Here is a 27,079-nt window from a genome sequence, read left to right as displayed (position 1 = left end):
CTCAGTAGTAAGTAATTAACCCAGATATCCAACAAAGTAGTAGTCAGTAACTACCCAGTAGGACTGGATTGTGCGTATTACCTCTCAACACTTTAAGACGATAAGTAGTTAGTAGCTAGTCCTATTTCACGCCTCACCTCCAGTAATTTGTCCTACCACTCGCACCACAAACAGCGTTTGTTAGTAGTGGATGCCCTGAGTATACCATACAACTATAAATATACAAATCTAGCAAAGTAATTCTGTACCTTATGCGTTCTATCATAAATTTATATTTATCAGTGGCGTAGCGTAGTGGGGGCGGCAGGGGCGGCCCGCCCCGGGCGGCACTTTTTAGGGGGCGGCAAAATTAAACAATAAATATTTTTTTTTTTTGTAAATATTTCAACCATTTTATATTTTTTTCGCAACTAGAGATCGGAGAAAGTAGTGATAGTGGGGATGGAATCTTAAACGAGTGGTCCTGCCCCGAGAACTTCTAGACAGAGTCGAGCCTTGGTTCCTAAAAAAGGCGATCGAACAAATCCGATAGCCATAACTTCCCTCTTCTCGAAAATAATGGAGTCCATTATCAACTGCCAGCTCTTGCGGTACCTAGAGGATCACCAGCTACTCAGTGACCAACAACACGGTTTTCGTAAAGGTCGGTGGGCTGGGGATCTTCTGGTTTACCTGACACACCGTTGGGCACAGGCGATCGAATCTAAGGGGGAAGCGTTGGTAGTTAGCTTGGACGTGGCGAAAGCCTTCGCCCGGGTTTGGCATAAAGCGTTTCTTTCGAAGCTTTCTTCCTATGGGCTTACCGAGAAATTGTGCACTACTGCTTCCTAGCAAACAGAAGCATTTAGGTCGTTGTCGACGGGGACTGCTCCGACTCTCTGTCTGTAAACGCAGGTGTCCCTCAAGGCTGCGTGCTATCACCTACCTTGTTCCTCCTCCATATCAATGATATGTTGCAAATCAGCGGCATTCATTGTTATGCGGATGACAGTACAGGTGATGCCTATTATACCGGCCGCGCTAACATTTCTTGAGAAAAAGTCAACGAGAACCGAAACAGACTTGTGTCTGAAATCGAGACTTCTTTGCGGAGAATCTCAGATTGGGGTAAACTACTAAGAAACAGGTCTGCGTGTTTACCGTTAAGACTGCCGTTAAACTGCCGTTGGTCGTCTCACGTCAGTTTCAAAGTACCCCCCTGACTGCCTCAGCCGGTATTGGAAATCGTCCTATGATTTTTCCCGCCTTTGGCGAGGCGAGAGGGAGTGTCAGACTCTTACCTACTGACTAAAAACCACCCCGTTTCTACTCCTGCTTTTCGAGCCGGATATTTGGGATACTTGGCATCAACATTTAGAGCGACGCGACGTCCAGTTCCGTGGCCATCTAGCGGATAAGGTTAAATTAGCCTCGAAAAAGCTTGGTGTGCTCAACAGATCAAGGCAGTATTTCACTCCAACCCATCGCCTGCTTCTATATAAGGCGCAGGTTCGGCCCCATATGGAATACTACTCTTATCTGTGGGCGTGGGCACCCCAGTACCAGGTTCATCCTCTGGACCGCGTTCAGCGGCGTGCAAATCGGATTGTTGAGTGTCAGGAAATTTAAAACCGACTTAACACCTTGGCAATGCGTAATACCACGGGGAGTGCTCTGATTTATGACTGTTCTTGCCGAAATGGTCTCTATTATGAATCCGTATCCGACTCCAGGAAGAGACTACGAGGCCAATCCAGTTGCTCTCTCCGAAACTGTTCACGAACGCACTGGAGGACGTTTTTAAGCTCTTGGACTGGAGCGGACGCGGCATCAACATTAATGGCGAATACATCACTCATCTCCGTTTCGCCGATGACATAGTCGTAATGGCAGAGTCGCTGGAAGACCACCATGCTCAGCGACCTCAATACCGTTTCCCAACAGGTGGGCCTTAAAATGAACATAGACAAGACAAAAATCATGTCAACACCTGTCCGGTTATCGTTGGGAACGATATACTCGAAGTTGTAGACCACTATACATACCTGGGTCAGATCATCCAGCTAGGTAGGTCCAACTTCGAGAAAGAGGTCGCCCGAAGAATCCAACTCGGATGGGCAGCGTTTGGGAAGTTACATGAAGTCTTCTCATTAAAAATCCCGCAGTGTCTGAAGACCAGGATGTACAACCAGTGTGTGTTGCCAGTGATGACGTACGGTACCGAGACATGGTCCCTAACTGCTGGACTTTTAGAATGGCTCAGAGTCGCCCAGCGTGCTCGGAGTATCTTTGCGCGACAAAATCCGAAATATGGAAATTCGCCAAAGAACAAGAGTTTCAGACATAGCTCTCAAAATATGCAGGCTGAAGTGGCAATGGGCAGGCCACGTCGTTCAGAGGACTGATGGCCGCTGGGCCAGGAAGGTGACTGAGTGGCGACCGCGGACCGGAAGACGCAGCGTGGGCAGACCTCCCACTAGGTGGACCGACGACATCGTCAGAGTGGCGGGGAGCCAGTGGATGCAGGTGGCGGCTTGTCGTTCTACGTGGAGGACTAAGGAGGAGGCCTTCGTTCAGCAGTGGACGTCTCTCGGCTGATGATGATGAATGTATAGTATACATTAAATTAAAATACCTGAATAAGGGGGCGGCAAAATTGTCTTCCGCCCCGGGCGGCCGACACTCACGCTACGCCACTGATATTTATACTCATGTGTGTGACTTTTAACTAAAGCCTCGTAAAACGCCGTAACGCCGCGATGTAAGAGAACTGATTGACCTGCCGCGGTATGCCTTCCTGCGGACATCCATCAATGTTTCCTAAAGTGTAATTCCGATACAAAACTAATTTCCAGATCCTTAACTTCCGTAACGCGCTGCAAAGTTTGGCCTTCCATGTTGTACTGGTGGTGGCGGGGACTGCTTGCACGGGTGTACGACAAAACCGAGCACATAGCCACGTTGAAATATAATTTGAATTCGTGGATCCACTCAATAATTCTGGCCAAACCCTTATTTTGTGCAGGACGTCCTTAGCCCAGCAGTGAGCTCTCTCTCCTGTTTGGGAATCGGGTATTAGGAAGATTGGGGGGAGGGGGAATTGCAACTTTCGATTTAGAATAGGTAGAAACAGAAAAAAAACAAAAGTATAGAACAGCTTCATAAAATAAGTGCTTTATTGATTAAAAAATATTAGGTAGGTATAGGTACACAACTTGACAATATCGTAACGTGACTGTTAGCTCAAGTACCTAGTTTCCGAGACATGTACCTATCAACTTATTTACAGATTTTGGGCGAAAACGAACAAAATTATGAATTAGATCAAATAGTCTTATTAGTTGCAAGCTTTTATACATAGCACGTAATTGTATTAATACAATTTTCTCGAGCAAACGCCGAGTGTTGGCAAGTGATTCCATCCCCGTTACAATAACTGTGCTGCCTCGTGGTTCCCCTGGTACAGTAGTACAGTAGTACTCTGACTATAAATACTACAATCGTGTTTCTCTATTTATATAATACAAGTCATTCAACACTCGGTCACGGAGCTCACTGAACTCGACTGCAATTTCCCGATCCCGAACAGACAAGCCGAACAAATAATATCGTATGCACTAAGCAAATAAACTATACATCTATTTTATATTATAATTATTACTTTTAAACCAATTTCTTTTATTTACAACCGAGATACTATCAGTAATATATAAATATTAGAACCTTATACTCTCTGTACAATGTCGATAATTTAATAGACTCTTCATTTATTTTTATTCGTATTTTTTTGTCTTGAGTGACATGTTTCGAGTTTTTACAGCATCGTTGTGGAATACTAGTGAGCGACGAGCGACACCCGCCCGTTCAATGATTTCACATTCAAGGGAATATACACAAGCTTACTAATACCAAATCGAAATACAAATACTCCTTCTTTTTGTAAGTAAACCGAACAGTAAACGTAATAGCGTAACGTTTAGATTTTCGTTCCAATACACAATTTTTAATGTTGGTGAATGAGATGGAAAGTTAAGAACACTAAATAAATACTACTTACGACTAAGTGTTACAGATTCGAAGCTTCCAGAACATATTGTTGAGTAGTGTTGTTAACGTTCCATCGGACGCTGCGTGTTCATTGCTTGCGGCTGTTACAAAACATTGCTACATTGCTACTTGCATGTATTCCGCGCCTCGGGCCGATCTGCTACGAATACGTTTTGTAACATTTCCGATTGTGCCAAGTAAAAACATTCAGGTTTTTTTAACGATGAGAAGGTAACGTTATGGCGACTCTGTACATAATAATATTACTTTGCGTAATTTACAAATACAATAATAAGATCTAGATCGGAATAAAGAAAAATGACGAATCACTACAAAAATATATCACTGCAATTGAATAAGTGCTACTAAATAGTAAATTCAAATAGGAGCGTGGTGGCGCTGCGAGTGACGTCACAGCTCGCTACTCGTCGTCCGTGTCGGCGTCCGCGTCCGCGTCGCTGGAGAAGTCGGGCGGCGCCTGCAGCCGCGGCGGCGCCGGGCCCCGCGTCTGTTGCCTGCAACCAGGCAGACATACATACATACCATACATGCATACCATACATACATACATACATACATACACTACACTACACAGACTACACTACACTACACTACACTACACTACACTACACTACACTACACTACACTACACTACACAGACACACAGTAGTAGCACGGCATATACACGCGCTATATAGTATACAGAGAGCAGTACGTACGCCAGGCGGCGGTAGTGGTTGAGCCACTCCTCCAACAGCTGCGCCTGCAGCAGGGGCCGCGGCGGCATATACACGCGCTATATAGTATACAGAGAGCAGTACGTACGCCAGGCGGCGGTAGTGGTTGAGCCACTCCTCCAACAGCTGCGCCTGCAGCAGGGGCCGCGGCGGCATATACACGCGCTATATAGTATACAGAGAGCAGTACGTACGCCAGGCGGCGGTAGTGGTTGAGCCACTCCTCCAACAGCTGCGCCTGCAGCAGGGGCCGCGGCGGCATATACACGCGCTATATAGTATACAGAGAGCAGTACGTACGCCAGGCGGCGGTAGTGGTTGAGCCACTCCTCCAACAGCTGCGCCTGCAGCAGGGGCCGCGGCGGCATATACACGCGCTATATAGTATACAGAGAGCAGTACGTACGCCAGGCGGCGGTAGTGGTTGAGCCACTCCTCCAACAGTTGCGCCTGCAGCAGGGGCCGCGGCGGCATATACACGCGCTATATAGTATACAGAGAGCAGTACGTACGCCAGGCGGCGGTAGTGGTTGAGCCACTCCTCCAACAGCTGCGCCTGCAGCAGGGGCCGCGGCGGCATATACACGCGCTATATAGTATACAGAGAGCAGTACGTACGCCAGGCGGCGGTAGTGGTTGAGCCACTCCTCCAACAGCTGCGCCTGCAGCAGGGGCCGCGGCGGCATATACACGCGCTATATAGTATACAGAGAGCAGTACGTACGCCAGGCGGCGGTAGTGGTTGAGCCACTCCTCCAACAGCTGCGCCTGCAGCAGGGGCCGCGGCGGCATATACACGCGCTATATAGTATACAGAGAGCAGTACGTACGCCAGGCGGCGGTAGTGGTTGAGCCACTCCTCCAACAGTTGCGCCTGCAGCAGGGGCCGCGGCGGCATATACACGCGCTATATAGTATACAGAGAGCAGTACGTACGCCAGGCGGCGGTAGTGGTTGAGCCACTCCTCCAACAGTTGCGCCTGCAGCAGGGGCCGCGGCGGCATATACACGCGCTATATAGTATACAGAGAGCAGTACGTACGCCAGGCGGCGGTAGTGGTTGAGCCACTCCTCCAACAGTTGCGCCTGCAGCAGGGGCCGCGGCGGCATATACACGCGCTATATAGTATACAGAGAGCAGTACGTACGCCAGGCGGCGGTAGTGGTTGAGCCACTCCTCCAACAGTTGCGCCTGCAGCAGGGGCCGCGGCGGCATATACACGCGCTATATAGTATACAGAGAGCAGTACGTACGCCAGGCGGCGGTAGTGGTTGAGCCACTCCTCCAACAGTTGCGCCTGCAGCAGGGGCCGCGGCGGCATATACACGCGCTATATAGTATACAGAGAGCAGTACGTACGCCAGGCGGCGGTAGTGGTTGAGCCACTCCTCCAACAGCTGCGCCTGCAGCAGGGGCCGCGGCGGCATATACACGCGCTATATAGTATACAGAGAGCAGTACGTACGCCAGGCGGCGGTAGTGGTTGAGCCACTCCTCCAACAGTTGCGCCTGCAGCAGGGGCCGCGGCGGCATATACACGCGCTATATAGTATACAGAGAGCAGTACGTACGCCAGGCGGCGGTAGTGGTTGAGCCACTCCTCCAACAGTTGCGCCTGCAGCAGGGGCCGCGGCGGCATATACACGCGCTATATAGTATACAGAGAGCAGTACGTACGCCAGGCGGCGGTAGTGGTTGAGCCACTCCTCCAACAGTTGCGCCTGCAGCAGGGGCCGCGGCGGCATATACACGCGCTATATAGTATACAGAGAGCAGTACGTACGCCAGGCGGCGGTAGTGGTTGAGCCACTCCTCCAACAGCTGCGCCTGCAGCAGGGGCCGCGGCGGCATATACACGCGCTATATAGTATACAGAGAGCAGTACGTACGCCAGGCGGCGGTAGTGGTTGAGCCACTCCTCCAACAGTTGCGCCTGCAGCAGGGGCCGCGGCGGCATATACACGCGCTATATAGTATACAGAGAGCAGTACGTACGCCAGGCGGCGGTAGTGGTTGAGCCACTCCTCCAACAGTTGCGCCTGCAGCAGGGGCCGCGGCGGCATATACACGCGCTATATAGTATACAGAGAGCAGTACGTACGCCAGGCGGCGGTAGTGGTTGAGCCACTCCTCCAACAGTTGCGCCTGCAGCAGGGGCCGCGGCGGCATATACACGCGCTATATAGTATACAGAGAGCAGTACGTACGCCAGGCGGCGGTAGTGGTTGAGCCACTCCTCCAACAGTTGCGCCTGCAGCAGGGGCCGCGGCGGCATATACACGCGCTATATAGTATACAGAGAGCAGTACGTACGCCAGGCGGCGGTAGTGGTTGAGCCACTCCTCCAACAGTTGCGCCTGCAGCAGGGGCCGCGGCGGCATATACACGCGCTATATAGTATACAGAGAGCAGTACGTACGCCAGGCGGCGGTAGTGGTTGAGCCACTCCTCCAACAGCTGCGCCTGCAGCAGGGGCCGCGGCGGCATATACACGCGCTATATAGTATACAGAGAGCAGTACGTACGCCAGGCGGCGGTAGTGGTTGAGCCACTCCTCCAACAGTTGCGCCTGCAGCAGGGGCCGCGGCGGCATATACACGCGCTATATAGTATACAGAGAGCAGTACGTACGCCAGGCGGCGGTAGTGGTTGAGCCACTCCTCCAACAGCTGCGCCTGCAGCAGGGGCCGCGGCGGCATATACACGCGCTATATAGTATACAGAGAGCAGTACGTACGCCAGGCGGCGGTAGTGGTTGAGCCACTCCTCCAACAGTTGCGCCTGCAGCAGGGGCCGCGGCGGCAGTGCCTGTCGCGCCGCCAGCACCCCGCGCCACTCGCCCGCACACACCCAGCGCCGCACCACGCTCTCCGGGTCGCACATCTGGACACGCAATTATTTTTGTCAAATACAAGTGTCCAATAGTGTGACACTAGCTAATTCCTTATTGGAAGAACAACTAGAAGTTCACAGTAGCGCTATCTGGTGCCGTGTGTGAGGCGCGTCGCGTTCCGCGCGCAAAGAGCCATCAGACCACCACAGATGGGGCCCAGTAGGGCTGATGCCTGACCCGGAGCTGCGGACTACCTAGCGGGTTTACCGGGACTCCGGCTCGAAAAGCAGGAGAAGGAACGGGGTGGTTTTTCGTCGGTAACAGTCTGACACTCCCTCTCGCCTCGCCCATGGCGGGAGTCAAAATACAGTAGGTCGGTGTTCAGTTCTTGTTTTGTCGACAATCCTTACTATACCCTATGCGCCGTAACAAGGTGCGGCTGACAGATGCCAGTATGACGTTGACGTCTCTCTTTAGGGATGGACATTAGAAAAATCTTTTTTCATCGCTATCGATACTCGCAGCATACATTTAATTCTCTTTAATTTTTTTATTAAATGTGTGTGTTATTTAGTTGTGCAGTGTAACTACGTGTATATACTTGTCAAAATAAATATTTTGTGACCGAGCCCTGAGGGGTTTCAGAGTTTCAGTTTTACAGAACCGTGAAGAATATAAGTGTATATTAGTTTGTATATGTTACTAAAGCAACCACGATCTTTCAGATTAAGTACCACCACGCATTATCAAAGGCGCCGGAAAATTCTACTACTTATTTGTGCTCAGATAAAGTCACTGTGGTTCGGGCAGAGAGAGCCGCGTCTACAGTAGATTTACCCACATAATTAAAGGTTTTTTAAGAGTGATAATTGAACGACACACGATTTTCGTTTTTTATTCTAAAAAAACATCGACTACCTATCCATCGTAGCAGTACATCCCATCACTAAACACGACTATGGATTTACGTTATACGCATAACACTTTACTTTATTTTTCATTTCATTAGATTTTATTTAAAGACTAGAACATTCCGGTTGGTTTTAATTTAATTAACTACACTTCCGAATGATTTAACATAATACAAATGTGATACAGCTAATATAGTAAGGCATAATTTTTAAATCGCAGCAACTTTCAAGAGTGATACGAAACGTTACTGAATCTGTCAGCCGCACCTTGTTACGGCGCATAAGGTATATATATTATATATTATATATAATATTATAAATGTGAAAGTAACTCTGTCTGTCTGTCTGTTACGCTTTCACGCCTAAACCAGTGAACCGATTTTGATGAAATTTGGTATAGAGATAGAATAGACTCTGAGGAACAACATAGGCTATTTTTTATTGCAAAAAAATAGGGGAGAATGGGTAAAAAGGGGGGGTGAATGTTTATGTGGAAATTCGACATTTTTAAAGCTGTAACTATGAAACTTTGTATTTAGATATCTTATGATAAACGAAAGAACATAGGCTACTTTTTGTTGCAAAAAATAGGGGAGAATGGGTAAAAAGGGGGGATGAATGTTCATATGGAAATTCGTAATTTTTAAAGCTGTAATTGTGAAACTTTGTATTTAGACACTTTATGATAAACGAAAGAACATAGGCTAGAATAAAAAAAAATACATTGTTAATTGAAGGCGTAGAACGGTTGATAGAGGAGATTAATGTTTGTTTAAAAATTCGTTATTTTTGTTAATACTGTTGCCTGTGGCTTCACTCGCGTTTGATTTGTACCTACCTATTTATTTTAATCGCCGATATCCCTACTACCATACTAATTTTATTAATGCGGAAGTAACCCTGTAACGGCAGCATTTTGACCACCAACCATAAATACCACCAGGCGGATGAAGTCGCGGGCAAAAGCTAGTATATTATATTTCCAAGATGGCGGCGCGGGCAGGGCGCGTATTAGATTGCAAATTGGGAAGCGAAAGAACGCATCTACAAAATTGGCAATTTTGAACAGTCCCGGGAAACATATAATGATGCATGGATTGTTCAGGTCGCACCTCGTCGGCGCTGAGGAAGTGCACGGGCAGCAGCTTGCCGTCGGGGTCGGTGAGCGGCAGCGCGGCGGCGCGCTCGTCCAGCACGCGCGGCGCCAGCGGCACCAGCGCAGAGAAGTGGCCGCGCGTGTAGGCCAGGCTCAGCGGGCTCTTGCTGCAGCCCTCCGCCTCGCACAGCAGCGGCAGGTACAGCCCGCGGAAGCGCGCGTAGCCCAGCGCCTCGCCGCGGAACGAGTTCACCACGTCCACGCCGTACACCAGGATGGGCCGGCGCAGCACGTGCGCCAGCGCCCACACGTGCAGCTGGTGCAGCGCCTGCCCCGGCCGCGCCGCCGCCGCCGCCAGGCGCGCCCACTCGGCGCGCAGCTGCGCCTCGGACGGCGCGTACTGCAGGCGCGCCGCCTGCGCGCGCTCCCAGGCGGCCCAGCGCGCGTACAGGGCGCGCTGCTGCAGCGCGTCGTGCAGCGCGGCGCGCAGCGTGTTGTGGCGGTCGGCCACGCCCCACGCGGCCTGGCACAGCGCGTCGGGCAGGCAGTCGCCGGCGGACCGGTTCCACAGCGCGTACAGCCGCGAGCCGCGCCAGTTGAGCAGCGGCGGGCGCGCGCCCTCCAGCGTGGCCTGCGCCTCGCGGTCCAGCAGCTCGGAGAACAGCTGCTCCTGGATGGCGGCCGGCAGCTCGGAGATCTCGGCCGGCAGGTAGAACGTGGAGAACTCCCCGATGTACCGCACGGGGAACCCTCCCTTCTTGTAGCGCACCGTGCTCGCGATGTGGCGCCGGATGGCAGACGCTAGGTCGGGGGCTGGCACACAATGCATTACGTTGTTAACATTTGTCAAAAAACTTACATAATAAATAAAAAGCCTTTATTATTACTAAACATGCATACATCATTTAATTTGTTATACAGGACGTGTCCGAAGTCGACGTTCAAATGGCACCAGGTGATCAGCAAGGTTCCAACGGTTATCAAAAATATTAAGAATACGAAAAAATTAAGATTTGTAGCAACAAGAGTCAAAATACTGGCACTTTTTCGTGGATAGCACGTAAGTCATTGTAATTTAAAAATTGTAGGACTTAGAATTTTTTTTTCTGTCTTGCCGGTCACCTAATGCCACTTGGACGTTGATTTCTGTGACACCTGTATGCCAGAGCTTAACAATAATTTAAAGTGAAATAAAATTGGTATCGGCAAACGGACGTGAGCTACTCGTAGTTTGTCCTCCGATAAAGGGCTCCTCTAAAAAATCCATTTCGTTCTATAGTTCTATCTTGTGCTATACGTGTCCATGTTGGACTCGTTATTAGGGTTCCGTAGCCAAATGGCAAAAACCGGAAACCTAATAGATTCGCCATGTCTGTCTGTCCGTCCGTCCGTATGTCACAGGCATTTATTTCCGAAACTGTTGGGTCTACATAGTTGAAACTTTGCAGGTTGATGTATTCTGGTAACTGCTATTCGATTTTTTAATTAAAATTTAACAAGTTAAAAAATTAAGGGGAAAAATTAAATGCAGATTTCAATAGAAACTTTTAACGAAAATTGGTTTTCGAACTAGATATTATTATCAGTTTTTAAGAAATAATATATTTTCAAAAAACGCATATACAACTTTGTCGTTTATACAAACACTATGTAAAACCAAGTTATTTAAAAAAAAAACATACACCAAAGTTACTTCAAATTACAGTAACTTTTATGTTATGTCATCTATTTGCTGCTACGAAACCCTTCATGGGCGAGTCCGACTCGCACTTGGCTGATTTTTTTTTGTATCATCCACCCATCCATCTTTTGTTCTGTTCACCTCTGTTTGTTTGGCTGTCCCGAGAGTACTGTACTGTAATTCTTCTTGTCCATTTGGATTAGGATAATGCTTCCTGCTTGCACAAATCTTATTTTGCTTTTTCTTTTTTTATTTTGAGGGTGATATCATCCAATAGTTCGCCTTGGGTGAAGAGAGTGTTAGACTTACAGGCTAAAAATCATCCCGTTCCTACTCTTGCTCCTCGAGCCGGAGCTCCGGTAACCCGTTCATTCCTCCGCGGCTTCGTTTCGGGCAGCAGCCTAACTGGTTAATTAATCTGTGGTAGCCTGGTGGGTCTTTACGAATGAACGCTCGGGTCTGGTTCTGGTCGAGCGGCGCCATGTCCCACGATACTGGACTCACAACCGAACCCTACGGAACAGCGATACGTCTCTCGCCGTCTCCACTCCCTTTGGCTTAAATTGTGCTGTAGTAACAATTTGCAGCTACATTTTATTGATATTGAAATTAAAGGCGACTCACCGATATAGGAAGGAGATCTCTTGAGGCCAGGCCCGCCGCCTGATATCCGTGACAGAAGCGTCGATAGAATCTCTTGCCGCTGGAATCTGGACAAGCAATGTAGGTAATGAAGTATATAAGGTTGGACGCATGCCGGTTGGGTAGCGGTGGGTACCTGATGGCGAGGTGCACGAGCGTGTGTCCGGCGTCGAAGGCGGAGGCGCGGTTGAGCAGCGCCACCTCGGCGTGCGTGAGGGCCCGCGCCGGGTCCCCGCCGCCCGACAGGTAGCTCTCCACGCAGCGCGCGTCGCCCTCCACCACGCCTGCAACACCACATAGTCGCAGCGAACGGCTCTACCGACGGGGCTACGGTCCGTCTACATTCCGTAGCGAACGTGTTCAGATGGTGACTGACCGAGACAGGCCTGCAGCCAGATCCAGTCGGTGTTGTTGCGGCGCTTGGAGCGGCGCGCGCCCGCGTCCAGCTCGTGGATCGACGCGCTCTGACTGTTGCAGATGTCGTTGATACCTGCCGACACGACATACGTACACATTATTGCAAAACCCACTCGATTCACAAATCACAAAATATTTCGAAATGATAAAGTGCTTTTAAAATGATAAATACATTTGTGTATTATGGAAAAATTCTTAAGTTTACGGTTCATCCAAAGAAAGACTATCTGTTCAGGTAGGCCAAAATGTCTGTGAGAATAGATCCAGCGCAAATCGCAAAACGTACGGCGTACGGTGTCACTGGAACATATTGTCATACGCCATCGCTAAAAGAACTGGAAAGCGTTCAACAATATTCGGTGTATCAGGGTATGTCCATACCCGTACCTGACCTTGACCCTTCCGGTAGACCATAGCGTATGTAATAGTATGGTTTACATTACGAAGTAGACAAACAGTGACTCACCGAGCGCGGGGTGCGCGGGGTGCGGCGTGTAGGCGGGCGGCGGGTGCGCCGGGGGCGCGGGGGGCGCGGCCGGGGGCGCGGGGGGCGCGGGCGGCGCCGCCGGGTTACTGCTGCCGCACATGGCGCACTTCAGCGAGCGCGGCCAGTTGTCGTACGTGCACGTCTACACACACAGAGCTTCATACATCTGTCGCCACCGCCTCTTACTTCCAATCAATGATACTACAACTTACCGGACAAGGCCACTTGGCGACGGAGGACGCGCTGGCTCCCTGCGGGGAAGATATCCGCAGCGGCTTCAGGCGCTCCGTCACTGCCTCCGCACCTGCACCACAACCAGGACATTCCATCTACTGACAAGTTAGCTACCAAAGCCAATTCATTCTCAGTGTACAAACGAACATAATCATTATATCGCGACACTTCCCACCCACAGTCACTTGGCGAGGACAGTCAACTTCACATAATATCTCCTAATAAATGCATCCAATAAAACACTGTAGCAAGAGCTAAGTCTATCTGTTGTATAAAATTACCAATGTGATGTAGCAGGTCTCATCTGCAACAGAGACCAGGTCACTAAGTGGAGATATTACAGCACTGATGCCTTTCTTATGTTTCACTAACTTAAGCCCATGACTTCGCCGCACAGAATATTGACTTTTTGTAGAATTTGGATTTTCAAATTAATCTTTGGTATTATCAATCAGACATTCAGACAGTGACTCAGTCAGCCAGTCAGTTAGTATGTCTAGACCGTCAGTAGCTTACATGCTTTTGGGAGTGAGGTTCAAGTTAGACGAGGAGTCAGTTTCAAACAATAGGTTCATGATTTTATTAGATAAGAGCTTGTTACCACAGATTTCTTGAGTGGGTAGAGCACTGGCACCGTCTTGTAGCCTGAAGATGTCCTCATTGACCACGGATTTGGGACTGCGGCACATGGTACACTGCAATAATACAAAACAACTTTATGTAGAATGTAGGCATATTCTTTCATTAGTGGGACTAACGCAAATCTCTGAATTATGAAGAAACAAAAAAGAAATCTAGTAAAGCGGCAGAGGAAAATAGGGACTTACTTGATCACATAAGGTACATGGTGGGTATACAAAATACTTGGAATGCTTTCTGGATTCCCTCTGAACTTGTTATTCTAAAATGTAACAAATGAATACCTTTCGTGAGAGTGGGAAGTTTTCATAAGTGCACACATGACAGCACCACTTTGCACCTTCCGTGGCGGTCACAGAGCTTGCTGTCATCTGAAACAGGTAACGATGCCAACGCTGATCATGATCATGTACATATATCTTCTAACAGAAAACAGTTTAGATAGCTACTATGATATACATACAATACAATAAAACATCAACGGAATTGATTTGTTTATTTAGCAGAAACTTGTGTATTATTGTACACCATCATGAACTAACTTCCTGTAGGATTCACTAAACCTGAACACACATTTGTCAAGTAGTTATTTCATTCTAAGTTATATTGGAAAAGTCCTAAAGATGACACTGAATTGGATATTTCACATTTCCTAATACACAAAGATGTTTATTGCATATTGTAGGTATACAACATTGAGCAGGTCTAGCCATACATGAACTGGGACACAGAGTCAGGGAGTGGGTGAGTCACCTGGCTGATTGTAGTCTGTGAGATGTTGGTGGACGCATCGAGCGTGGCGCACTCTGCCCCGGACGCGTCCGACTCGTCGAGCGACGCGCTGTTCCTGCTCCCGTCATCCTGCACCTCCTCACTCATCTTACCATCAATTATAACATTGAGAATTATGCTTCATGTGCTACACTTCACAATTCATTACTATGAGGTTCTCATTATACGAGATTCTTTAGTATTGTTAGGCTTCTATTTATACAGATGTGCTGTTTGTCGACTATTGTTTCGTATACTGCACCTGTACACGATTTCTTGTGACCTAAAAAATAAACGTACACCATGACCCGACCACTACGAATGTCAACACACGTTAAATAATAATTGAAAGTAGAGTGATAGGTAAATATTTTCACCACAAGAATGTCTTATTGGTATCAATGACAGAACGAGACAACATACCATACGTGTATGAAAAACTTATTTATTCTAGGTCCGAGGTTGTTGATATAAAACTTGGCATCGTTCTTCCTAGACTTTTGGCGTCGTTACACAACATAAAACATCGAGAGTCCGATGGCATAAGGTCAAGACTACTAGAGCGACGATACTATTTTACTCACTCACTCTGTGCTGACGATGTGACGATCAACTAATAACTGTTCTACTCGAAAATATACCAAACAATGGATAAAACAAACCCGGGGAAGACAGAAGAAAACGTAAAAGAAACAATGGAGATAGAGGCAATTATGTTTATACGGTATTTTGACAAATTTTGTGTCAAGTCAATTTTGGTGTCATTATGTGAGAAACGAGAAGGCTCGCTCAGAATTATTATTGTTGTCAAAATTGTACAACCACAGCATTTAGTGGTGTTCTATTGGCTAATAAATTATTTTATGTAGGTTGGTTAATGTTTCAACCAATGATAAAATTATTATTTTCTCTTTAACCAATAATAATAAACAAGGATTTTTATTCAAAATGGCTACACCTCCATTAGTATTAATCTGTGGGCTACACTAAAAAAAGGAAAGAGATTTATCTATGACCATCCGTTCCATTTCACTTAAAAAGACACTATTGTACAAATCGAATTGTATCAAAATCACATTAATGTACTTCTAAACATATATTTAAAAAAAAAAATAGTATTTTTACAGCATACAACTAAATTAAACTTAATACTTAAATAAATCTACATGATATAAAAACTTAAATAATTAAAAAATAAATATGTACACCTTACAAACTGAAACAAAGAAAAATAAATTTAAATAAAAATTCCCCCCATTAGGCATCGAAGTACTCGTCCGGATCACTGTCACTGGGGAACGTTCCCAGAAGACTGGCCGCATTGCCACGTTGAATGGCAATACTTATCTTCTAACCGAAGAAATAGCCAGCTGAATAAAGTCGACACATAAATATATATGGGATAGATATTGTGTCTGTTTATTTGTCCGTCTTTCACAGCAAAAAGAAACGACGAATTAACGTTGAAGGGATGTAGAGTTTTTATTATTCAATTAAATGGTTTTATGTAGTTACCTTTTTTTTTGTTTGGGTAAACTTTAAAATTGCAATTTCCACCCCATTTTTAATACAATAAGTGCGTGTTGACTCTTCAAACCTCTTCCTTAAAATAGGGAGTTGAAGTATATGGTGCATTCCGCAATTTTCAAAGTAGACATTTAAAAATTGGTATACGGACTAAGTATTTATTACTAATAAAAATTCTCATAAAAATCGTGCATCATTATTTCTCGTAGAACATCACGCTCTGACTGCCCGGAGAACCACACAGGAGAAGCTAGTATCAATTACATATATCTGTGTTTCGAATGACGAAAAATGATGTCATGTAAATGACAAATTTTTAGTACAACTGTTTTCCCGCATGTCTAGAAAATACAGAAAATAATTGTTTGTAGTTCAAGTTTGAATGTGTTGCAATGATTTAGTTGAAATAACAAACTCTGTTCATAAACTCGAATGAATTTTAGACGCATTTTGTCGAAAAGTTCTTTGAAGTCTTCGTCATCTTCGGAAAAGAGCCAACCGGAGGAGGTCATAAAATTACAAAGTGAAATTGAATTACTAAAGCAAACAATCGATTCTTTGAAAGTCTCAATAGAAAGTAGAGATGCAGCCATAGGTACACTAGCTCGTGAAAAAGAGAAAATATATGTTGAACTCAAAAGTGCACAAAGAACAAACAGGAACTTACATCAACAACTTGTAGATGAAAGGTGACAAAATGAGAATTATTTATGTATATAGATTCTTACATTAATAATTACGCTTACCTAGTTAAAGCAGAAAGTTGATCAGTGGGTATCCTTAGCGGTTAATTAAAAACATGAACCTAAATGTGTTTATTAACATTATGAAGCCGATGGGTTCTATTTATTTGTTTGAACACGCTTATCTTCAAAGCTTCTGGTTCGAAATTTCGAATTTGAAAATTCTTTCTCTGTTGCATACCTGCACTTCCATTTACTGAAGAAGATTATAGGCTTGAACATCGCGCTATTTACACTGCGATCAATAACTGGCGAGCAGCGGGTATCCGCACCAGAGTAGCTGCTGATAAAATCCTAAGTAAGAATGAGACTTAAAGATTCTTCCACCTGCTCTATATATGGGGGTGTACATTTTTAAGTGTTTCAAAACGAATCTCTTTCGAAATGTATTAGATCCTAATTCGTAATAATTGTGATAATTCTAGGGACATACATTCTAAGGAAAAGGATTTTCTCATAAATGAGATTAAGAGATTGACTAAACGAAACGAGAATGAAACGAATGCTCAAGACAATAGAGATGTAAGTATCATTAGAACTAATAAACTGTAAACAACTTTTGTATTTATGTATAGGCGATAGGAGTTTCTGTGAAGGCTTGTATCCGAAACAAACTGATCTTAAGTTGCAAACCGAAGTGTAGGGTTCAATTCAGAGGGAACACTGCCGTGCCCCAAGATCAAGGCAGATTAAATATATTTGCCTGCCTAATTAATAGTGTATTGGAATATTGAAATATTATTTTACAGCAATTCGAAGATCAAGTGAAGAACGCTTTAAGTGACGAGTTAAAAGCTAAAGATGAAGTAATTTATAATATTGGTGCTAAGTATTTAAAAATAAAATCAAGCAAAACATTTTTCCAAAAGAAGCTTGAAAAGTTACAGGCTCAAAACAAGAAGGTAACTACTTGTATTCATTTCTTTAACTCTAGTAGCGGACATCTCCACGTTCGAGTAGTAAGTTGGAAGAAAATCTGTACCTATGTGTACCCGTGTTAACTACGCTTCCACGATTTATTCACATTTGCAAAGGGAACAGAATTATTTTTTAAACCCCTTTTTTTTAAATCATCCAGTAACTTCTCCCGCCTTGGGCGAGGCGAGAGGGAGTGTCAGACTCTTACTCACTAAAAACCACCCCGTTCCTTCTCCTGCTTTTCGAGCACCCTGTAGGCCCTTTTTTTTTAGGGTGGAAAATCATCCAATGACTTCTCCCGCCTTGGGCGAGGCGAGAGGGAGTGTCAGACTCTTACTGACTAAACCACCCCGTTCCTACTCCTGCTCGAGCCGGAGCCCCGGTAAACCCGCTAGGTTGTCCGCAGCTCCGGATTAGGCATCAGCCCTACTGGGCCCCAACCCTGTAGGCCCTAGAGACACTGCACGGTACCTATAATATACCCATATAGGTACCGCACGGTGAAAGGACATACTTAGATATTATAAATATTGTTTCAATTTGTTACATTACTTACTTATGTTGACTTATCTTTTTTTACAGACGTGTGAAAATATTATATTATTGCTACAAGATAATAGAAAAACTTTGGATAGTCTGTTAGACAAATTGCTTAAATCATCTTCGATCTCTCCGAACAGTCGAAAGTATTTAAAACTGTTGCAAATCAATGCCAGCTTACATTATGAAAACACTCAACTTAAAATATATTTATCATCTCATCAAGATCGTACCAGCAATGTAACACAAGACGCCTCTGATAAATACTGTCCCATTATTAAACAAACATCCTCTGGAACCAAATCCGAGGAGAAAATGAACCCTCTTTCAATTAATTCAATGATGAAATTATTAAACGCCCATGAATTTGAAGGTCTCAAGAGTTTCAAATATATTCATAGAACTTTTTCGCCAAATGTTCGAGGTACGATTTATAGGTCAGTTTCAGATTCATGTATCGTGAGATCGACTATAAGTGAATTATGCTAGTATTATACTTGAAATGGGTAAATGTGGTTTTATTTCAATACCTAGTTATTGTTAAAATGTTCTACATCATTATGCCCTTTTGGCTTTATTTTAACGCATTTAATATAGGTAGGTACATTATTATTATTATCAAATATTTTACAATACTTAGCAGCCCTCATAAGACGTCGATGTAACAACTATCTCCATCTCTTGATAGTCTGATGCAGGCTACATATTTTATGTGTAAGTATGTTTAACAGTTGAATCATACAGTAGCAAACAGTTGAACTGTAACTGTACAGTTGAAGACGTGTAGGCTGTATGGACTTATGATTTAACTGTATAGTTCGACTGTACAGTCAAAACTGCATAATTGAATCGTAAGGTGGTAAACACTAAAAAAAATTATTGTCTCTTAAATAGAAAACTAAATTCATAAAAATCAGGAGAAGCAGAGTAGAAGAAACGGTAATTAGCGAAAAATAATGGTCATTTTTGTAATATCAAAATACTGGAACGCGCTTACGCTTCATTCATTGTCTATGAAAATATCGTTAAGGAATGTTACCATATTACGATTTTATCCACTTTTAATGGAAACCGTTGTCATCAAAAAATAATTTAACATTTCGTAAAAAAAATATTTTTTTCAACCATATTTTTAAGTACTTACTTTTGTTTCAGAAATAATAGAGGGAACAGTAAGGACTATTAAAACTTTCATTTAATCATTAATAACTTATCTGTAAAGTTTTGCACTATATTGTTGACTGATGCAAAATAACATTTTGTCCATAATTATGTAATATTACATTATGTTGTACACGATCATAATATCATTATATGACCATATTCAACTTCTTATTGTGGTACGTTTTATATGTATATTTACATAGCTATATATCTAAAAGCCAAATAAAATAATTATAGCATACTTTTTACGCTGCGTTTCTAAGTACTATTTTTTTCTGATATTATCTGATAAAATTTTACAGTAATAAAAATTGTTTTTGTAATAACAAAAATCAGTCAATCAATCTCAACACATATGTATAAATAACCAATTTTTCATTTTGTAACTTATAAATTAAAATTTTAATAAAAATTAGGCAGGCACGGGCACTTTACAGTTTTTGAAATACTTTCAAAACTAATAATAGTGAGGTAGCCTACTGACTTGCTATTTTCCTAGAATGATAAACTATACTATTTTGAGATGTATTTAAGAATACATTATTAATGGATATTTACTCAGAGTATTGATGTGAATACCCATCTCTAGTAGTAACTGCTAAAAAAAAGGTGGGAAAATGGGAATTTTTAAACTGTGGTGGAAAAATTAAATGGCATTCATGCGGAAACTAAAGTTACGAGTTGGTAACACTGATCTCCAGATTTGTGTGCGCCGGCATCGCACGTGAACGTGTCGCAAAAATCTCAAAAAATTAGTGAAATCATCATGTCGGACGAATATTTTTATGGTAAGTGTTAATATTTATATTAAGAAGCATACAATTGAAGTTTTATTTGCTACGTTTAGGCAGTACTTCTTAGAGTAATATCTCAAGAAATACTAGCGTCCGCTTTGACACCCGGCTCTCGCCATTTTATTTCACAATATTAGGTGGATGTGTTATTTTTATCGCTTTATGAAATAAAATCTTGCTGTTTCATTAGTCTCTGTGTATCTCTGGGTTCTTTAAAATGTTGTTGTTTGTTAATATGGCTTACCGCCATTTTTGATAAATTTTACTAAAATGGCTAATTTCGATTTAGTAATGGCGTTTCTTTCTGTGCCTTGAGTTATTATTCGTCCCACGCGAGACCTAAGTAGTCGCTATTGATTATTGGTAAACGCATGGTGTGTCTAATTATGTGTAGCTAGATATTGGGCGCGCATTTCGAATATGTGGCGTCCAATCCTAGAGTCAAGCCGTTGAGAAGCCCAGCCCTACGTTTGCAAACTTAACTATAACGGCTACGAGTTCTAAAATGTCGTAAGCCCCGCTGTTGTTTATGCCGGCTTAGGTACCGCGGTGTCACTATTTAGAGGTTATGATGACAAAATTAACACGAGTTGAGACCGCTTGCACGTTTCGTTTTGTGATATTGGTCTTGTGAAACAAGTTGATGATTGTTGCTAACGTTTCAGGTGTAACTCTATCGGCTTCACATCAGTCGGAGACATGGGACCCAGAGGCGAAGGCTGAATATCCTCGTAGCAACAAGCTGCTCATACGTCAAGCCCTCTTAGGTCCAGATGCCAAGCCTGATGAACTTAACGTTGTTGAGGTATAGTTCTATATCACTGATAACTTGATGATCTTCTCTATGCGGCTTATTTGTATTTCTGCCTAATTTTTTTTTATAATTACAAACATTTAAATGTATTTTTAGGTGAATTTTCATGGTTGCATACTGCTACTATTAGGGTCTGATTCACAAAATCTGGACAGTTACTATGTACCAGATGAATGTGAAAAGAACATAATTTATACAAACTATCTGTCATATAAAAGTTAATTGGGCACTGGTATGCAGGTGGTAAAACAGGCACTGTATCTAGTACCTGTAACAAGTTGTGTGCACTAAATATACATTTATTTAGATAATCCAAATCAAGTTTTAATCTGAAGAAGCCATTTTCAGATATTTTCAATATTATAATGCTTAATTTCGATTGTGTCCAGGTGGAAACTATGTCACTTCAAGAGTCCGTCAAGATCCCAGTAGCAGTACTGAAAGTGGGCGAGACTAGGCATGCACGTTTGGATATTGAGTTCCCAGATGCTCCAGTCACTTTCACTCTCATCCAGGTAAGCTAGTTAGTTAATTTAACATCTGTAAGTCAGTCACAATTTATTCTAAGAATTTTGAAATGATGATAAAAACATTACCATTGGTAATTTGATGGGCGCGCGACGTCGTTTTGACTGTTGCATCGTCTATTTGTGATAGCTTGAGGCATTTGTCTGATCATATATTAAAGTACTCACTGTTGGTAAATATGAAGTACACATTACAAACACTAATGGCTTTTTGTTGTACAGGGATCAGGGCCAGTGCATTTGATTGGCCAGCACTTACTTGGTGCCCTTGTGGAGGAGTTTGAAGACATGGAGGAAATGGAGGAAGAAATGTTGGATGAAGAGGAAGGAGATGATTCTCAATTTAAGGTACATTTTAGCAGTTTTATTTTAAGAAGTAACTATAAATTCTATTGTATTTACAGATAGACAAGTTATTTTGTTAAAATCACAGTTATCTGTTAGTTTGCTAAAATTTACAGGAAGATGAGAATAAAAGGAAAGCATCAGCAGGAAAGCGCAAGACCAATGAGGTACTGAAAACCTTCAACTAATATCAAATTAATGGGTTCTGTTTATGCTCTACAGAGGGAAAAGGACCTGTGACTCAGTAAATAATGACAGTTCAACTTAGTTTGTTCATTAAGTAACAAATATCTAAGTTGTAATCAAAATTACATACACAATACACATATTGCTGTCATATTTAGTTTAGTGTAAATTGGCTGTTGGTTTTCTGTATACTCATATTTTAAACAGTTTTACCTTTACCTTCTGGTAGCTGGGTAAAATAAAGAAATAGCAAGAAAGGCCAACACACATCACAAAAGATTAAGATGCTTGAATAAATCTGTTGCGATCAATTTGTCTAGTTAGGAATGTTGGCCATTATTGCTTTGTTATATTCTTGATACATGATTATTTACTGAATTATCCAAGATAGGTACAGAATCTTGTTCATGTAAATAATTTTAATTAGGTTCAACTGTATGCTGTCCACACTGACTTGTGCATGTTGATAAAAATATATTTTGATGGGAGGATTAGAGGCACAATTAACTTGGGTGTGTGGATATATCGCTCACCTAATAATATATTGGCACATCTGCAAAAAATGTGAAATTGACTTTATAGTATACAGTCAATTTCACATTTTTTGCAGATGTGCCAATATATTACTAAGTGAGCGATATATAGGTATTCATATTTAACACAAGTGGTTGTAAATTGTATTTTGCTAAGATATTCAACCGTTATTTGTATCCAAAATTCTCGAAATTGATATTTGCTTATCATGATGAAAGGATTACAATTTACAAACCTGATAATCATGATAGCAATTTTACACCATAATTTCAATTATATTAAGTATGATACTATATATCCAATCATAATTTTTTCGAAATGTTAAAAAACTTAGTTTTCTATGAATAATGTGTAATATTGCAAATGAGATGTGATGTTTTTTGCGTCAAATAGCAGACTTATTTTTATAACCACATTTGTGATTATTTGTGAATACCTATAGAATTCATATTATATTGAAAAATCTATACAATTTGTACATGATGAATAATATTGCGATTTTCCTTATAGTAACTATAATCTTTTAATTTCAGGATGAGGATGATGAAGAAGGCGAACCCAAAGGTAAAAAAGCGAAAATGTCAAACAATGCTAAAGGCAAGGCTCCATCGCCCAAGAAGAACGCCAAGAAGTGAACCGCCTGCCGCGCCCGCCCCGTTGGCTTGCGCCCGTTCGCTCTTTGATGCGCCGCACGCGCCCGATATTCGTCAAACAGACCAATTCCATTTAAGACTGACTACAACCTCGATCATTAAACTATAGGTATATCGTACCTAGTGTAATTATTAAATATTTTGGATTACTTGAGTAGTACAGGCCAGTTGTAGGTAGTGCGGCGTGACAAGGAGCGGAGCGGGCGCAGCCGGCGGCCGGCGTATCTCTTAGTTGTACGTTATAGTGTGGTAATTCAGTCTAGGTTAGCATTGTATCGACTTGAGCGTGTCTGGATGAGTGCAAGTGTGAGTATTTGTACGTGATAGTTATTTACTGGTCGAGGTATCTGCAAACTATCGATCCGATCCTGCGTGGTTACCGACGATCGAATGTGATTTCTTCACTATTTTTTTTTCTAATCTAAATTTCCATTCCTTACTGTGGTATAGTGTTATGGATGTCAAATTTAATATTAAAGTAAGTCTTAAATTCACAGATGTATTTTTAAGTTAAGACATTAAGCATAATCAGTGTACTTTTAAGACATTGATCATTTTGTATGGAGTAGCTACCAGTCGACATGTAATTAAATTTGCTAACGATTTCTCATTTCAGAATGAAAACTGATAAGCTATTATAGTTTGTTTGTACATATACATTATAAAAGCGTAAGACGGTAACAATAAATAAAAAGCATTTCTAAACATTTACACTCCTTTTATTTACATCTCCATTCAATGTTTATTCAGTAACGCCTGTAATATTTTATTACGTTCTCGCTGTATATCATTCGACTCTTCCACAGCTCGCAACAAACTTTCGAACTTATCGTTATCATTTCTGTCTTGCACTTCTTGCATGACTCTCTTAATTTCAGTTAAAGTCATATTGTCCATAGCAGTGCCTTGAGTACTCAACATATTTTCTGTTCCTGAATGAAAGTCGAATATTTTTTCAAAGTAAGAATAATATGGCCAATTATTTACCTTTCCTGTTTCTTTCCGTTTCTCAGCTAGCCTTAAATAAGTTTGTTTCAAATTACGAAACTTGCGATCACATTCTTCTGAAGATAACCCTATCCTTGAAGCTAACAGTCTCCAAACATTCTTCTTTTTTACAAGTGGATTTCTAAATTTTTCTTTGTTGTCTATATAAAATGTTAAGAGTTGCTTGACATAGTCGTCTTCTTGCAACCTGTAATTAAGCTTAGGTAGTCCTCCTTCATTGCAGCTGTTGTAACTTACAGGTCCACTGTATATTGATTCAAAATCTTTGTAATAACGCCATTTTGTTATACACCTTCCGGTATTTGCTCTCATTTTTAATCTAATGTATGTTTGTTTCAAATTGCGAAACTTTTTATCACAATCTGTGGGTCGCTCTCCCACTGAAGCTGCTATCTCTTTCCATAATTCTTTTTTTTGGTATCTAGGATTTTTGAATTTTTCTGCTATTTGCTTGTACTCTTCTATTAATAATCGAGTTTTATTTTTGTCCCATGGTCCAATACTCGGACTATAATTGTAAAATATTCTTTCAAAATAGTTGTGATATTGCCATTTGATTGGTTTTCCAGTTTCTCTACTTCTGTCTTTCCAATTGAAATATGCTCTCTTTAAATTTTTAAACTTATGATAGCAACTGTACTCTGTTGTCCCTAACTGAGAGGCTATCTCTCTCCAAACATCTTTTTGTAATGAATCTGGGTTTCGGAACTTACTTAAATTTTCAATGTACAGACTCAGCAACCTTCTTACTTTGTGGTCTTCCCAGGGTTCTAACACAGAAGGTGGAAGCAATTTGCATTCTTTAAACACCTCTTCACATGCTCCATAATGTACCCATTTGATTTCTTTACCCAACCTTTTCTTTTTCAAGAGTCTTATGTAAGTTCTTCTGAGGTTTCTATATTTCTTATTACATTCATCAGAACTGGCACCTAATTGTACACTTATTTCATCCCAAAGACATTTGTCTTTTGACAAGTTTCTAAATCTATTCTCCAAACATAATGTTAACAGATGTTTTATTTTATTTCTATCCCAAAAGTTATCATCCTCCTTGTTCTGTGCCTCTTGTTTTTCATTACTTTCAGTAATATGTTCTTGGACAGGTCCTTCACTAATTTGTATATATTGTCTATTATCCCCGGTATCCACGACATATCTAGCCTCCTGTCCTGTAACTGATGTAAATACATAGTGTAATAACAGTGTAACAACATACTGCTTACTTATAAATGTATGAGTTGCACATACTCACATAGGTATGTGCAACTCATATTTTGAATGACCTTTACTGTGTCTACTTTTAAATTTATCATGTGTACATCCACAGCTGGGGTTTCAAGTAAAGCTACATATTTCATTAATTTCAAGTAAGTAGTTTTTGCAAATATTGAGTGTAGTTTTTAATGAAAATAGAGTCATTGGTCTAAACAAACAATTTTCTACGAATAATAACGAAGTGTGCCCAATTCTGTCTACTGAGAGTATAATATTATACAAATTGAGAATTCGAGACAAATAAGAATTACGTTGAGTGTTGGCATTGTGGTGGTAAGCAGAGGCCTAAGGTGAGGAAACTTGTAAAGAGTCTAGCATTAAACTTATTTTACATAATAAGTTTTGATGGATATCTTCACATGCTAAGGGAAACAAAATTACAATAAACTAATGTATTTATAGAATGATCAAATAAGTGCAACTTACTCTGCGGATTTTGTATAGTAAAGTTATTACTACTAAAAATAACATTACTCTGATCTTCCCTTAGAACAAACCAATAACTTTGGTTGTGAGATTGGCTAATATCCATTATCTATGTATGTATAAGTAAATTTGTTTATAAATCAATGTAGTCAAGCAATACGCGATGAAACAAGTGGTGGCAACTATTTTTATGAATATCTTTATCTTAAAAAATCACAAAAATAACATGATTTTATTTTAGCGATTTTGATTAGGACCAAGACCATAGACTATAATAAGAGGCATACATAAAGCCCTTAATACATGTCCCAATTTGGTCGGGCCAAAATTATGTGTGTAGAGAGTGGAGCGGTAGGGTTGATTGTTATGAATTAACTTGTGAAATCAAACTGAGGTTCACAACAATTATAAACACTAGGTCAGCCAGTTTTAAGCTTGGAAAAGTATAAAGTTCAAATAACTTAATTAGATATATTTCGTGTTACATTCCAAGGCAATTTTGTATGATTCATGAGTTGTTTTATAGATATGACAGATGTCGATGGCCTCGACCGTCGTGACTGACGTACGGTCGATCTGTTGTTCGTGAACTTTACGTACAAAAAGTCGTCTTGACCCGTGTTGAATTCTTTGACTGGTTATCTATGTAGTTACGAAGAACTAGTTATCTAGTCAAAGAATTCTACACATCGACTAACCTAATATCGAACATGAACAGTTTAGTTTCGTTTACGCTAAATACGTTGACGACCCATCTCTATGGAGCGGTTTGCCCAACATAATTATTATTAATACTGGTTGGCCATGGTCAGGATCCCGACGCTGACCAAACATCAGTACTGCCAGCAAGAAATTTTGAACTATATAGTGTTTGAAAGGGAAAATTGCCGGTTTTTTAAGGAAATACGTTTTCATAGGCCATAGCAATATTTAAACGCCATGTTTTCAACATTTTATTTGTTATAATGTTCTTCACCGTAGTGTCAAAAACATTCTTTGGTTAAAGATTGAGATGTTACTAATTTCTTTCTTTAGTAGGTAAATTACCGTCCGGCGTGCAAATTGGAACGTGTACTAAGGGCCTAATTTGATGCGACATCAATAAAACTTAATTTATAAATAATCAATGTTGCCATATACTATAAAA

At 42.0% G+C, this 27,079-nt stretch overlaps 4 protein-coding genes across 9 annotated transcripts; 2 read left to right on the top strand and 2 right to left on the bottom strand.

The window, feature by feature from the left end:
- Window positions 1–3,126: 3,126 nt before the first annotated feature.
- LOC118270850 (ubiquitin thioesterase trabid) lies at window positions 3,127–15,430 on the bottom strand. 5 transcript variants are annotated; one of them, XM_050697899.1, is made up of 12 exons: window positions 14,899–15,430; window positions 14,458–14,758; window positions 13,989–14,075; window positions 13,667–13,760; window positions 13,044–13,135; window positions 12,811–12,973; window positions 12,304–12,417; window positions 12,064–12,211; window positions 11,910–11,995; window positions 9,621–10,417; window positions 7,396–7,647; window positions 3,127–4,541 (listed from the first exon to the last, which is right to left on the bottom strand). In XM_050697899.1, the coding sequence occupies exons 2-12, from the start codon at window positions 14,581–14,583 to the stop codon at window positions 4,392–4,394; spliced, it is 2,109 nt and encodes a 702-aa protein (XP_050553856.1). In that variant the 5' UTR covers window positions 14,584–14,758; window positions 14,899–15,430; the 3' UTR covers window positions 3,127–4,391. The 5 variants fall into 5 exon arrangements, with proteins under 5 accessions (XP_050553856.1, XP_050553857.1, XP_050553858.1 ...); XM_050697900.1 differs by having other exon boundaries at window positions 15,060–15,430; XM_050697901.1 differs by having other exon boundaries at window positions 15,064–15,430.
- Window positions 15,431–16,143: 713 nt separating this feature from the next.
- LOC118270283 (uncharacterized) lies at window positions 16,144–18,714 on the top strand. The gene is made up of 4 exons (XM_035585805.2): window positions 16,144–16,691; window positions 17,171–17,267; window positions 17,495–17,647; window positions 18,246–18,714. Exons 1-4 carry the CDS (start codon window positions 16,435–16,437, stop codon window positions 18,690–18,692), a joined length of 954 nt encoding a protein of 317 aa, XP_035441698.2. The 5' UTR covers window positions 16,144–16,434; the 3' UTR covers window positions 18,693–18,714.
- Window positions 18,715–19,987: 1,273 nt separating this feature from the next.
- On the top strand, window positions 19,988–23,929 carry LOC118270282 (nucleoplasmin-like protein). 2 transcript variants are annotated; one of them, XM_035585803.2, is made up of 6 exons: window positions 19,988–20,155; window positions 20,827–20,966; window positions 21,365–21,490; window positions 21,725–21,850; window positions 21,964–22,014; window positions 23,101–23,929. In XM_035585803.2, exons 1-6 carry the CDS (start codon window positions 20,134–20,136, stop codon window positions 23,200–23,202), a joined length of 567 nt encoding a protein of 188 aa, XP_035441696.1. In that variant the 5' UTR covers window positions 19,988–20,133; the 3' UTR covers window positions 23,203–23,929. The 2 variants fall into 2 exon arrangements, with proteins under 2 accessions (XP_035441696.1, XP_035441697.1); XM_035585804.2 differs by lacking the exon at window positions 21,964–22,014 and having other exon boundaries at window positions 19,989–20,155.
- LOC118270281 (uncharacterized) lies at window positions 23,918–26,215 on the bottom strand. The gene is made up of 2 exons (XM_035585802.2): window positions 25,933–26,215; window positions 23,918–25,406 (listed from the first exon to the last, which is right to left on the bottom strand). Exons 1-2 carry the CDS (start codon window positions 26,036–26,038, stop codon window positions 23,956–23,958), a joined length of 1,557 nt encoding a protein of 518 aa, XP_035441695.1. The 5' UTR covers window positions 26,039–26,215; the 3' UTR covers window positions 23,918–23,955.
- Between the last annotated feature and the right edge of the window lie 864 nt (window positions 26,216–27,079).

The sequence above is a fragment of the Spodoptera frugiperda genome, chromosome 13 (assembly GCF_023101765.2).
Source record: "Spodoptera frugiperda isolate SF20-4 chromosome 13, AGI-APGP_CSIRO_Sfru_2.0, whole genome shotgun sequence".
In the NCBI taxonomy this organism is placed as follows: Eukaryota; Metazoa; Arthropoda; class Insecta; order Lepidoptera; family Noctuidae; genus Spodoptera; species Spodoptera frugiperda.
The sequence above is the reverse complement of the archived record's forward strand: the minus strand, read 5'-3'. Positions and strand labels throughout refer to the sequence as shown.

What these genes read in the sequence shown, in the direction of transcription:
- LOC118270282 (XM_035585803.2), top strand. Translation starts at nt 20,134, where the DNA reads ATGTCGGACGAATATTTTTATG. An exon ending in ATGAACTTAACGTTGTTGAG is followed by an intron (nt 20,967 to 21,364) that starts GTATAGTTCTAT and finishes GATTGTGTCCAG; the next exon opens with GTGGAAACTATGTCACTTCA. An exon ending in TCACTTTCACTCTCATCCAG is followed by an intron (nt 21,491 to 21,724) that starts GTAAGCTAGTTA and finishes TTTGTTGTACAG; the next exon opens with GGATCAGGGCCAGTGCATTT.
- LOC118270283 (XM_035585805.2), top strand. Translation starts at nt 16,435, where the DNA reads ATGAATTTTAGACGCATTTTGTCGAAAAGTTCTTTGAAGTCTTCGTCA. An exon ending in CAACAACTTGTAGATGAAAG is followed by an intron (nt 16,692 to 17,170) that starts GTGACAAAATGA and finishes TGATAATTCTAG; the next exon opens with GGACATACATTCTAAGGAAA. An exon ending in TACAGGCTCAAAACAAGAAG is followed by an intron (nt 17,648 to 18,245) that starts GTAACTACTTGT and finishes CTTTTTTTACAG; the next exon opens with ACGTGTGAAAATATTATATT.
- LOC118270850 (XM_050697899.1), bottom strand. Translation starts at nt 14,583, where the DNA reads ATGAGTGAGGAGGTGCAGGATGACGGGAGCAGGAACAGCGCGTCGCTC. An exon ending in TCGCCAAGTGGCCTTGTCCG is followed by an intron (nt 12,974 to 13,043) that starts GTAAGTTGTAGT and finishes CTGTGTGTGTAG; the next exon opens with ACGTGCACGTACGACAACTG. An exon ending in ACTTCCTCAGCGCCGACGAG is followed by an intron (nt 7,648 to 9,620) that starts GTGCGACCTGAA and finishes TTGCGTGTCCAG; the next exon opens with ATGTGCGACCCGGAGAGCGT.
- LOC118270281 (XM_035585802.2), bottom strand. Translation starts at nt 26,038, where the DNA reads ATGGATATTAGCCAATCTCACAACCAAAGTTATTGGTTTGTTCTAAGG. An exon ending in TACTATACAAAATCCGCAGA is followed by an intron (nt 25,407 to 25,932) that starts GTAAGTTGCACT and finishes TATTTACATCAG; the next exon opens with TTACAGGACAGGAGGCTAGA.